Raw genomic sequence first — 12542 nt, 5'->3', positions numbered from 1 at the left:
TCAGAATTCCCTTCCAGCTACAAAATCCTATGATTCTTCCTCTCATGAATGTAGAAAGCATACTTCACTCCATTCCCCGGAAAGTTCAGGTCTAAAGAATTGTCTTAACAAGATCCCAACAACCTCATTTCCTCTCCTCCGAAGTCAGCCTTGGGAATTCTAGGGCAACCCCTTTCTCCTTTACCTCCCTTCCTCAAATTCTTCACAGAAAACCCCATTGTCTTTTCTCTTTCACCCTTGTGTGTTCTCTATCTGCACTACCAACTCTTTAGTGCTAGCATTTGTATCTGAACCACAGCAATACTTCAGTGTTTCCTCTCCTCAATGTGCTCTATGCACTCCATTTGGGTAATGAAGGTTTACACAAGGAGCAACCCTTTGTTCTCTTTTTTTTTTCTTTTTATTAGCTATTTATTTTATTTACATTTCAAATGTTATCCCCTTTCCTGGTTTCCCCTCCAAAAACCACCCCATTGCCTCCCCCCCTCCCCCACCAATCCACCCACACCCGCTTCCTGGCCCTGGCATTCCCCTACACTGGGCATAGAGCCTTCAAAGGACCAAGGGCCTTTCTTCCCATTGATGACTGACTAGGTCATTCTCTGCTACATATGCAGCTGGAGCCTTGAGTCCCACCATGCGTACTCTTTGGTTGGTGATTTAGTCCCTAGGAGCTCTGGGAGTACTGGTTAGTTCATATTGTTGCTATGGGGCTGCAAACCCCTTCAGCTCCTTGGGTCCTTTCTCTAGCTTTTGTTCTTACTCTTATGCCATAATTAATCTGTCAGCAAACCCTGCTGCAACTGTAAAATGTCTACAATCACTTAGGGCTTGTCCTGTTTGTTGTCTTTATCCATATACATGCTAGCAATATTTTTTGATCACCTCCCTTATTTTGAAATCCCACTCCCATTCAGTCTACTCTCACACAGCATCCAAAGTGATTGCATTAAATATGACTCTCCTCTACTCCAAAGGCCTAAGTGAGTGGCCTGCCACCAAAGAGCTTCATATCCCTCTACTCTTCTCTGTGCCAGCTATGTGACCCTCTTCCTATTCCTACAATGAGCTAGAAACACGACCACTTGCAGTGACTTGCATTTGCTTTTCTGAGGCCTCACTCCAGACAGCAGCATAGCAAGTTAATTCCAGCATCACCTTCTCACCGGCTTTGTCATGGGCACCCTTTCCAAAGCTGTGGGATCTCTCTTGTTTATGCTTACTCCAGCACTCACTGTGTTACATACTATGGTTTACATACATAGTTTTATTCTTTGTGATCTCTCCTACCCATAACAGCAGGGCCTTTGTTGTCATATCCTAGACACCTAAACCAGCACCTTGGATGTTGGGTGCTCAATAAAATATTTGTTATAGGGTTATAGGGACCTTTAACAAGGAAATATTTCATAAAATCATGGGAGACAGACAACTGATAAAATATCTCCTTTGTGCGTGGCTAAAAAAAAAAAAAAGCAGTTTTGGTGTCTTGTTAAGAGGTTGGTGTTTTGCTTCTATGTTTTAAGCACATTCTCTTCATTATGAAAGCCTTACTTGGGTCAAGAGGAGTGAGTCCCATCTTATTCTCCAAGTTATTCTGTGTACCTGAGCGAGTTAAGAGAACAAAGAGGAATCTGATGTATTAGATCGAAAACTCCTAGTTCTGAACTCTGGTGCTCAAAGGCTTCAAGATTCTACGACTTAACTGCAAGAAAAAGCATGTGGTTATTAAGTATACACATTAAAATGATGAAATAAATACACTAACGTCCAATTTATCTTAGGAGCTGTAGAAACTCCATCTTCTTTTTTAATCCGAACGCGCGGATGGGGGGCATAAAACGGGGTGGGCTACCAAGGGCTGGGGGAGAGAAGAGGACAGAAGAAACGGAGGCTCAGTTTTTACAGTGGTCACGCTGTCACCAGAAGAGGCATCCGTGTTACTCGGTGTAGCCCTGGCTGTCGTCCGGTCCAGCGTCCCCATCAACCCAGCACACCCAAGGGCCGCCTTCCCTCCGCAACCAGGACGTGCGGCTGCGGGCAGCAGGGCGGTCGGCAAGTCCGAGGCGGGAGCGGCTCGCAGCCCAGCCGGCTCCCCCGGACTCCGGCTCGCCAGCGGCGGGAGCCGGCCCGCGCAGCCGCACTGAGAGCCGCGGTGGTCGCCACACCCGGCCCGTTAGCCGCCCGCCCGCCCGCCGCGCGTCGCCGCACGCAGCCGCGTCCGCGCCCGGCGGGGGAGGGGCGGCCCGTGCGCGTCGGCTTTCCCAGCATTCCCAGCGGCGCGGGGAAAGTTTACCGGACGTAGGCGGTGGCCGCAGCGGTAGCGGCTCCCGGCGGCGGACCATGGCCCTGGTGGGCGGCCGCGGCCCTGTCCCAAGGCGGCCTCGGGCGGCGTCGCTGAGCCGGCTGACTTCCCGGGAGGAGCTGCCCTGCGACTGAGCGGCGGCGGGCGCGCTTAGCGCGGCCAACATGCGGCGGAGCCTGCGGGCGGGCGCGGGCGGCGGAGACCCGAGGCGAAGGCGGCGGCGGCGGCCCGGGAGGCGGCGGCGGGCGGCGGGCTCGCGGCCCTAGCGAGGCGGCTGGGGCGGCGGCGGGCGTCGTCCGCGAGGATGCTGTCCCGCAAGAAAACCAAAAACGAGGTGTCTAAGCCGGCCGAGGTGCAGGGCAAGTACGTGAAGAAGGAGACGTCGCCCCTGCTGCGGAGTGAGTGTCGTGGGCGGTGGCGGGTGGGGACCAGGCGCAGCCTCGGGTGGTGCTGGAAGACCGACTCTGGAAAATGCCTGGCTGTCCCTGGTGTTGGGGAAAAAGTGCTTCGACCCGGGCACCTCTCTACTGGGTACGTCGGGGCGGGCCCCGCGTTTGCGACCATCGTGGGCGAGACACACACACACACACACACACACACACACACACACACACACGGCTGGATTTCTTAGTACTGTAGCGGGACACAGACTTTTGAAGCAAAGAACCTAATACTTGATACTTGTAGTCACTACCAGCGTCCTAAGTAAAGCACACACATACACACACACACACACACACACACACACACACACACACACACACACAGTACTGGATTCCTTAGTCCTGCAGCGGGACACAGACTTGTGAGGCAAAGAACCTAATACTTGATACTTGTAGCCACTACCAGCGCCCTAAGTAAAACACACACACACACACACACACACACACACACACACACGCGAGCGACTGGATTCCTTAGTCCTGCAGCAGGACACAGACTTGTGAGGCAAAGAGCCTGATACTTGTAGCCACTACCCAAAGTCTTCATTTCCCGGAGCAGACAAGCCATTAAACTATTGGGATTAGGCTTCACTCCTTACATTCAAAAACAAACAAAAAACAAAGCAAGCAAAGTATTCAGAATAATTTCAGCCACACCTGGCAAGTCACTAACTTTATCCCTCTTTCCGGCATATGTTCCGTTTAAAATATTTGAATTTTTAACTTGAACGCCTTGATTTTTCCTTTTTTAAAATTCTTGGGTAGTCAGAATAGTTTTTGAGAGCTAATCCTTTGGTTCTCATTCTAGGAGCTGGACCCCTTGTGTAAGTTTCCTTCTTGGAAGCTGGAAATAACCGTGTGACTTAAATTAAGCATTACCTCCTATTGTAATTGGGAAAGCTGTTCACAGAGGTCCCTAGTATTTGCCCAAGATCCCGCAGAAAGAGGTGGAGAGTGCTAGATAACACAGTCGGTGGCGTGGATGTGTCAGTAACTGAAACCATTTTTAAGAGCTTGTTTTTCTGTTTTTTTTTTTTTTTTTTTTTTTAGGTGATAGCTTGCCTTTTGCTGCAAATAAAGTTTATTAAGCATCATTTGAAGTCATGCCACTTGTTGAGTCTTTTAGTGAATGACTCCATACAGAGTTTGTGTCATCGACAGTTAATTATTCCAGTATTAAGTTATTGTAGTGTTAGCTTCTGACATACTTAGTGACATTGATTTAATGAATTCAGAAAATGTGCTCTATACCCAGATTTCACATTTTAAGGTAGTTGCTTTCTAAGAACATCAGAGATTGCACACTCTGATTTCAGCAGCCATTACCCTGGTTTGGGTTCTCTGCTAAAGCAGCCCTTCCCAGGCTTTTTCAGTAGATTCAGCATTTGTGTGCATCTTTGGATTTAGATGACTTTATTTTTCAATTTCCACACTGAAGGGTCTTGCTTTCTAGTTTTGATAATTGTGCTTAGAACTGGGTAATTCCCAGTGGAAAGACAAAATACTACTAATAAAAAATCTTTTACAGGAAATCTGACTTTTGCATTTTTTTATTTTAATAAAACTGTGTTTGTGAAGAAAAATTCTTGGTGATACTTAAGTGAAAACACCAAACTGGTGTCATACATGATGCTGGTACTGGTGACAGAATTGGTTTGTTAGATTATTTTCAGTCTTAATGACATTGTATCATGTTTGGCAATATGCAGCATCCATTCATTTGTAGCTGAGTTTACATCTGCACATTAATGCAGATTATAAATGTATTTGCTTGGGAAAATAATCTTAATTTAAAGTTCTAGTATTGTCTTTAAATTTAAAATCTGTTTTCTTATGCCCTTTTGTTAGCTATTTTGATCTCGGGATAGTAGACATAAATAACAGTGTACTGACATAATGAAATGGTGATTACATTTGTTTTATTGTAGATCTCATGCCTTCATTCATTCGGCACGGCCCAACGATTCCCAGGCGGACTGACCTCTGTCTCCCAGATCCGAGTGCCGGTGCTTTCTCAGCGTCTGGAGATGGCGTAGTTTCAAGAAACCAGAGTTTTCTGAGAACTCCAGTTCAAAGGACGCCTCATGAAGTAATGAGGAGAGAAAGCAACAGACTGTCAGCGCCTTCCTACCTTGTCAGGAGCCTAGCGGATGTCCCTCGAGAGTGTGGCTCGTCACAGTCATTTTTGACAGAAGTTAATTTTGCTGTTGAGAATGGAGACTCTGGCTCCCGATACTTCTATTCAGATAGCTTTTTTGATGGTCAGAGAAGGCGGCCACTTGGAGATCGTGCACAAGAAGACTACAGATATTATGAGTACAACCATGATCTCTTCCAAAGAACGCCACAGAATCAGGGGAGGCACACTTCAGGTAATGTCATATAATAAACAGCACATTGGTTTATTCATGCTGATATTTTAATTTAAAAGGTGATCTGTGGATTTTCTTGGAAAGCAAAAAAAGCAAACCAAACCAAACCATACTCCTAGAGGGAAAACATTCCATTTTGCCATTCTTGCTTCCTCCTGCTTGCTGGTAGATTTTAACTTATAGTGAATGACAGACTTCTTGTGTCTGTTCTCTATGTCATCATATTTTTGGCTTTTTGTAGGCAATTACTATTCCCCAGGTTGGTTAAAAAGACTGAGTATATGGCTAACTTTGTGTCAAACATGCCTTTTTTTGTAACAGGCAGGAAGTGCTGGCACTTCCTTTATCCCTTGATCTGGAAGTACTCCTCCATGATGGGGATTAAGGAATGTTGCAGTTCCACTTGATTTCTAAACTGGCCATTACTGTAGATGAACTGGTAGAAGCTAAAAAGAGAACTTTTATCCTATTTAGTAATGGTTAGGCTTTAAATTTGGCAGGGTAAAGATAAATGTGTGAGGTTGGTTTGCTTTTTAGTGGCCACAGCTTCTAATAAACTGACTTAACAGTTTGGAACATAACTGTATCAGCCATGAAGTTTGCTTTTATTTAATATTAATTATATGTTTAGCATTTTCTTAATCCTCTTGGGGTACCTTATTTAGTGAGACAAAATCAGCCTACACTTAATAGCTCTGAAACAGCTCATGGTTATACTTTGTGGTCCTCACTGTTGAGGGGGCAGAGAAAGATCAGTATAACTGGACTGCTTAAAGGAATGCACGCTCCAAGGAGCAGAGCAAGTTTGGAGTAGGCTTTGAGTTTGGACTGAACATTAACAAGGCAGAAGAAAGACATTTTAGGTTGAAAATTGGGAATACCCACTGCAAACCGAAGGGGTGGCTTAAATGTAAGAGACTATATTCCTATGTATTTTAAGAAATATGATATTAAGGTGAAATGGAGATTCATGGTCCAACAGAAAGTTTAGATTTGAAATAAGCCATTGCATAGCTCAAGATCAGTGCCTGGAGCAATGGCTCTGTGCTTAAGAGTACTGGCTGTTCATTCAGAGGAGTGGGTTCATTTCCTAGTGTTTATGTGGAAGCTCACAACCTGTAACTCCAGTTCAAGGGGATTCGACGCCCTCTTCTGGCTTCTGTAGGCACTAGGCATGCAGTGTATGTGCACTGTGCTAAATTACTAAAAGAGCATCAGATCCTCTGAAGTGGAGTTATAAGCACTTGTAAGCTGCCATATGAGAACAGAACCCATGTCCTCTGCAAGACCAGCAAGTGTTCTTAACCTCTGAGCCATCTCCCCAGCCCCCAGTGGTTAACATTTTAAAGCAAGTTAATGAAGATCTGCTTCAGGATTTAGAAGGGACAGAGGAAAGTGGAACATCCAAATTCATAGGACTAGGATCCTAATAGGGATGGAGAGAGAAGGGAGAAAGTGTCAGACATGATGAGCATAGCACCTTAGGACAAAGGACATGCTTAATAAAGTAAATGACTGAGTGAGTTAGTTCATCTGGAGACTGATGACACAGTTCATTAGCTGGAGAGCAGAATCAATAGCTGTATTTATTGTTAATATTGATAAGTGGTCTTCAACCTTCTAATTCTGTGAACCTTTAATACAGTACCTCATGTTGTGGTGATCCCTGACCATAACATAATTTTCATTACTACTTTGTAACCTTAATTTTGCTACTGTTAAGAATGATAATATACTGCCAGGCATGGTGGCCCACGCCTTTAATCCCAGCACTCGGGAGGCAGAGGCAGGCAGATTTCTGAGTTCGAGGCCAGCCTGGTCTACAAAGTGAGCTCCAAGATAGCCAGGGCTACACAGAGAAACCCTGTCTTGAAAAACCAGGAAAAAAAAAAAGAAGAAGAATGATAATATAAACATCTGTGTTTTCTGATGGTCTTAGGCAACCCCTGTGAAAAGGTTATTCGACCTCCAAAGGAGTCACAACCCACAGGTTAAGAACTGTGGGTGTAGCTAATTTATTCAGTTCTTTGTACTTACTTTCACATTTCACTGATAGCTCAAATAGATTGAATATTCCAACTCCAGAAACCTGATCTGTGAAACACTCCAAAATCCAAATTTTTTGAGCATGTCCATGACATCACATTGAGACAGTTTTTCAAACCTTGTTTTGTATATGCATATGTGTATGTGTTTTAAGATACAGTCTCACTGTAGAGTTAAGGGTAGTCTGCAATTCACTGTGTGGCCCAGACTAGTTTCAAATTTGCAATGATTCTCCTGCCTCTGTCTTCCTAGTGCTGGGATTATGGGAGTAGTTCATAGTTCATTGTCAAAATGGCAGCTGCACTGAAAATACTATATGAAATTATCTTCAGGCTGTTTTTATAAGAGAAATGTAAAACATACATGAATTTGATGTTCAGATTTGGTGTGTTTGCCAGTATATTACACACACATCAATTTCAAAATCCAAAGCACTGTGGTCACAAGCCTCTGGATAAGGGACACTCAATCTGTGATCCTTTTCCTCCTTAACTTCCCATATTTAAAAATGGGAAGAAATGACATACAAGACTGAAAGTGTGCTTTAATGTTCCGATTTGTAAAATAAAATCGAGGAAATACTGTAAGTTTCTACTAGTCTCTTCTATGTAGAGCAATAGGACATAGTTTTTGTAATAAAGGCAGACTTTAGAACCACATCCCAATCTCATTTAGAAAGAACGCACAAGGTCTGGGGAGATAGCTCAGTCAGTAGAGTATTAGCTGAGCAAGCATGAGGGCCTGAGTTCAGATCCCTAGAACCTTGCAGGAATGGTGACGTGCTTCTGTAACCTAGCAGTTGGTGTGAGGCAGAGATAGATGGATCGGTCTCTGAAGCTCCTTGGCTAGCCAGCCTCACTCAATTGATGAGCTTCAGATTCATTGAGAGACATTGTCCCAAAAAGTGTTGAGAGAGCAAATGAGAAAAGGCGCCTGATCTAAGCCATAAGCCTCTTAGACCTCCACGAGCATATGTGTTCAGATGCTATGCACTGGTCTGGGGTGGTGGCTTGTGTCTTTACTCCCAGAACTCTGGAGGCAGAGGCAGGCAGATTTCTGTGAGTTTGACATATGAGATAACCCATAGTTCTGGGCCATCTAGGGATACAAAATCATCTCTATCATTATATCCTTCCTTCTGTAAATCATCAGTTTCATTGATTTTTGCTGTATTCTTATATTTCATCATTTTATGAAAATAAGAATAAATACATGTATGTGTACATATGTTTTTTTCCTCATCTCTGTTGATTTTCTTTTGTATGCTACTCTAAACTCAGTGACATAGCAGACATTTGAGTTTATGTGAATAGGATGTCAGAAGGAATTCAGTTTTTTCCTTTTTTTTTGTTTTGTTTCTTTTTTTTTAATTAGACATTTTCTTTATTTACATTTTAAATGTTATCCCCTTTCCTAGTTTCCCCTCCAAAAACCCCTATCCTCTCCCTCTTCCCCCTGCTCCCCAACCCACCCACTCCCGCTTCCTGGCCCAGGGATTCCATTCCCCTATACTGGGGCATAAAATCTTCACAGGACTAAGGGCCTCTCCTCCCACTGATGGCCGACTAGACCATCCTCTGCTACATATGCAGCTAGAGCCATGAGTCCCACCATGTGTTTTTGATTGATGGTTTAGTCCCAGGAAGCTCTGGGGTTACTGGTCATTCCATATTGTTCCTCCTCCTAGGGGGCTGCAAACCCCTTCAGCTCCTTGGGTACTTTTTCTAGCTCCTTCACTGGGGACCCTGTGCTCCATTTAATGGATGACTGTGAGCATCCACTTCTGTATTAGTCAGGCACTGGCGATCCTCTCAGAAGACAGCTATATCAGGCTCCTGTCAGGAAGCTCTTGTTGGCATCTGCCTAGTGTCTGGGCTTGGTGGTTGTTTATGGGATGGATCCCCAGGTGGGGCAGTTTCTGGATGGTCATTTCTTCAGTCTCTGCTCCGAACTTTGTCTCTGTAACTCCTTCCATGGGTATTTTGTTCCCCCTTCTAAGAAGGATCCACACTTTGGACTTCATATGTTTTGCAAATTGTATCATGGGTATTCTAGGTTTCTGAGCTAATATCCACTTATCAGTGAGTGCATATCAAGTGACTTCTTTTGTGATTGGGTTACCTCACTNAGGATGATATCCTCCAAATACATCCACTTGTCTAAGAATTTCATAAATTCATTGTTTTTAATAGCTGAGTAGTACTCCATTGTGTAAATGTACCACATTTTCTGTACCCATTCCTCTGTTGAGGGTCATCTGGGTTCTTTCCAGCTTCTGGCTATTATAAATATGGCTGCTATGAACATAGTTGAGCATGTGTCCTTATTATAAGTTGGAGCATCTTCTGGGTATATGCCCAGGAGAGGTATTGCCTGATCTTCTGGTAGAACTATGTTTAATTTTCTGAGGGACCGCCAGACTAATTTCCAGAGTGGTTGTACCCAGTTAGTTGTTTGTAACTGGAGGCCTCTCGCTCATGTTTCCGTTATATCAGTGTTTCACCAGGGCAGTCAGAGCCACTTCCTTAGATGCACATAGTTTTCGAGAGCACTCCCAAAGCTGTTAGCAAGAGACTTTAATTTTAGCTGGAGGCCTCAGTTCCTCATCAGATGCACTAGAACAGCTGGCTTTCCCCCGGGTAATTCAGGGGAAGCACGTGAGCTTGCTAAGGACAGAGCTGCATGGCCTTTCCTATCTTACTATCAGAAATCACACACCATCCTTTCTGTCATAAATTATTGCTCACAGACAGGTGAATACCAGGAAGTCTGGGATGGTGAAGCACAGGACTGTTTTAAGTATAATTATATACAGGAAGCACGTTACCTGCACTTTTTTCACTCCTTGTTTGGGGTGGGATGGGGTGGAAAGGGGTGAGACAGGGTCTCTCTCTAGCTCAGGCTGGCCTGGAACTCACTGTGCAGCCTAGGATAGCTTCTAATTTGTGGCGTTCTTTCTACCACAGTCTCCCAAGTGCTGGGATTACAGGCAAGAGTTGCCCTGCCTGGCTTTCTCTCAGGGTAGAGAGTAGAGAGCAGCTTTGTGTGTATAGCTCCATAGTCCAGAATTCTGCTCTGACCTGCTCTGCTCTGCATCTAGTAGCATAGTCACCTACAATGTCAATATTGGTTTATTGCTAGCCTTTCTATAAGACTATGCTGTAGTAACTAGCTTTTTGCATTTACCATTTGTATGTTGTATATTAAGAGAATACTGTTTTTAAACCACCTGCCAATAACCTGTATGTATTTACAAACTTAACATCTCCTCCTTTTGTATATATTTATAAACTTAACATTTCCCCTTTAGAATTTCGTAGTTTGAGGAGAAGCATTTGCCTTCATTTTAATGTTTCTTCTGAATTACTTTTTGTCATTGCTGTTTCCATAGATACTGAAATGACTGACAGAAAACACTGCTCTTCTGATAGAAGCAGGGGATTCTGACATTTCAGTCAGTTTATGATTGTCAGTGTAATTTCAAGTGAGTTGAAAATGAGGTTATCGCTATATCTTAAAGTTAAACATTTTGCTTAGCCGAATATATTAAATATATAGTATATATTTTAAAATATATACTTCAGATAGTTGGAAACTTGACTTTTTGATTTTTAGAGCCATTATAAGTGGTGTTATTTCATTAACTTTATTTCTGCTTGTGGTCAGCATGTGGCTATTTGATGTATATTTTTGCATGTTGACTATATAACCTGCCTTGATAATATTAGTTAATTCTAGGGCACAGCAAGATTTTTTTAAAAAAAAAATTATAAACTTGGAATGGTTTTACAAGTTTACAAGTTTACTTTTTTGTTTTGTTTTAGATGAAATGTCAAATCTTAAATCTTGACGGAGATTTTTTCTTTCTTCACTTTTCCTTTAGCAGTATAAATATTTAAGTGTTTCTGTGCCTCAGTGATAGAAGATTTAAACAAGCTAAAACTCATAATTTGTTTCAAAATTTAGCTCTTCCTTTCTGATTTAATAGTAGTGTGAATTTTGTGAACGTTTTATATTGACATAGTAATAAGGTTTAACAGGTATTCAAGTACTTCCTCCATTTCCTTTTCTCCTCAGGTATTGGGAGAGTCACTGCTACATCTTTAGGGAATTTAACTAACCATGGATCTGAAGATTTACCCCTTCCTCCTGGCTGGTCTGTGGACTGGACAATGAGAGGGAGGAAGTACTACATAGATCATAACACAAACACAACTCATTGGAGTCATCCTCTTGAACGAGAAGGACTTCCTCCTGGGTGGGAACGAGTGGAGTCATCAGAATTTGGAACCTATTATGTGGATCACACCAATAAAAGGGCTCAGTACAGGCACCCCTGTGCTCCCAGGTAAAGGAGTGGCTTCATTTTCAGCTATCTGTTTTGAGAATATCCTGTGTTAGATTTTGATCTCACATTTTTTGAAGGGATAAGCATCTTGAAGCTTGAGATTTTAAAGTGATTTCTCAAAATTTATATTTATCCTAAATCTATTTTAATAATAAGTTTAATAAGCTTTTAAAAGTAAAGTATATTCTCTTTGAGCAAGTTGAAACAAATATATCTTGGTGATCAGATTTTAATTAGAAGAGATGTCAGAATGTTTTTGTAGCTAGTCAGAAGTTGAAGCTAATACAACACCTGTCTCTTCATTTTAAATTCCCATGTCAGACCCACCTCCTATTAAGTCAAAGTATACTTTGAAATTTTGACATTATCTTACTGTTTTTATTCAACTTCAGACATGATTTTTTGTTGTTGTTGTTCTTACCGAGGAAAAAGTTGGAATGCAACAAAACAGTCTAGCTTTTTAATAAATCAACCAGTAATTCTTTGGGCTATTTTGTTTTGAATGATATTTAAGTCTTATGCTATCTATTTAATAATGTAGTCAGTTGTCGTATGTGGCTGTTGAGCTCTTGAAACTTGATTAACCAATTGAGATTGCTGTAAGTATAAATAGACACTGTACTTCAAGTAAATATAAAACTATTTGCTTAATAGTGAAAAAGCATTTACTTATAATGCTTAAGGTGCAAGACCTGAGGACAAGGGGGTCAGATGTCATAAGCACACTGATAGATACTGCCTGGGGTCATCTGGTCTAATACAGTTTGTTGGTTCTGGCAGGTAGTGATATATTTTGTAGAATCATTAAAATCATGAGAATACATTTTGGAGTTACCACCTACAAAGATGGCATTATTGGTGTATTGCTATAAACATCATACATTTGTATATTTAGTGATTCAACCTTGAAACTCTTGTTCCACTGATTACATTTAATGGCACTTAGCATTTATTGAATGGCTTCATGAAGAACTAAGGCCATGGTTATGGTTTGCTGTCTTATAGCCGTGGTCTTTTTTTTTTTTTTT

The 12542-nt window shown here is 42.4% G+C and overlaps 1 protein-coding gene across 1 annotated transcript in view; it reads left to right on the top strand.

The window, feature by feature from the left end:
• Positions 1-2243: 2243 nt before the first annotated feature.
• Sav1 (salvador family WW domain containing protein 1) overlaps positions 2244-12542 on the top strand; it is a 20534-nt gene continuing 10235 nt past the window's right edge. Inside the window, exons 1-3 of the mRNA XM_021201755.2 lie at positions 2244-2703; positions 4677-5120; positions 11244-11514. Of these exons, the coding sequence (XP_021057414.1) occupies positions 2610-2703; positions 4677-5120; positions 11244-11514 (809 nt within the window). The 5' untranslated portion in view covers positions 2244-2609. The remainder of the gene's footprint in view (positions 2704-4676; positions 5121-11243; positions 11515-12542) is intronic.

Source organism: Mus pahari, chromosome 7 (assembly GCF_900095145.1).
Source record: "Mus pahari chromosome 7, PAHARI_EIJ_v1.1, whole genome shotgun sequence".
Taxonomy (NCBI): Eukaryota; Metazoa; Chordata; class Mammalia; order Rodentia; family Muridae; genus Mus; species Mus pahari.
This window is presented reverse-complemented; position numbering and strand designations above follow the sequence as displayed.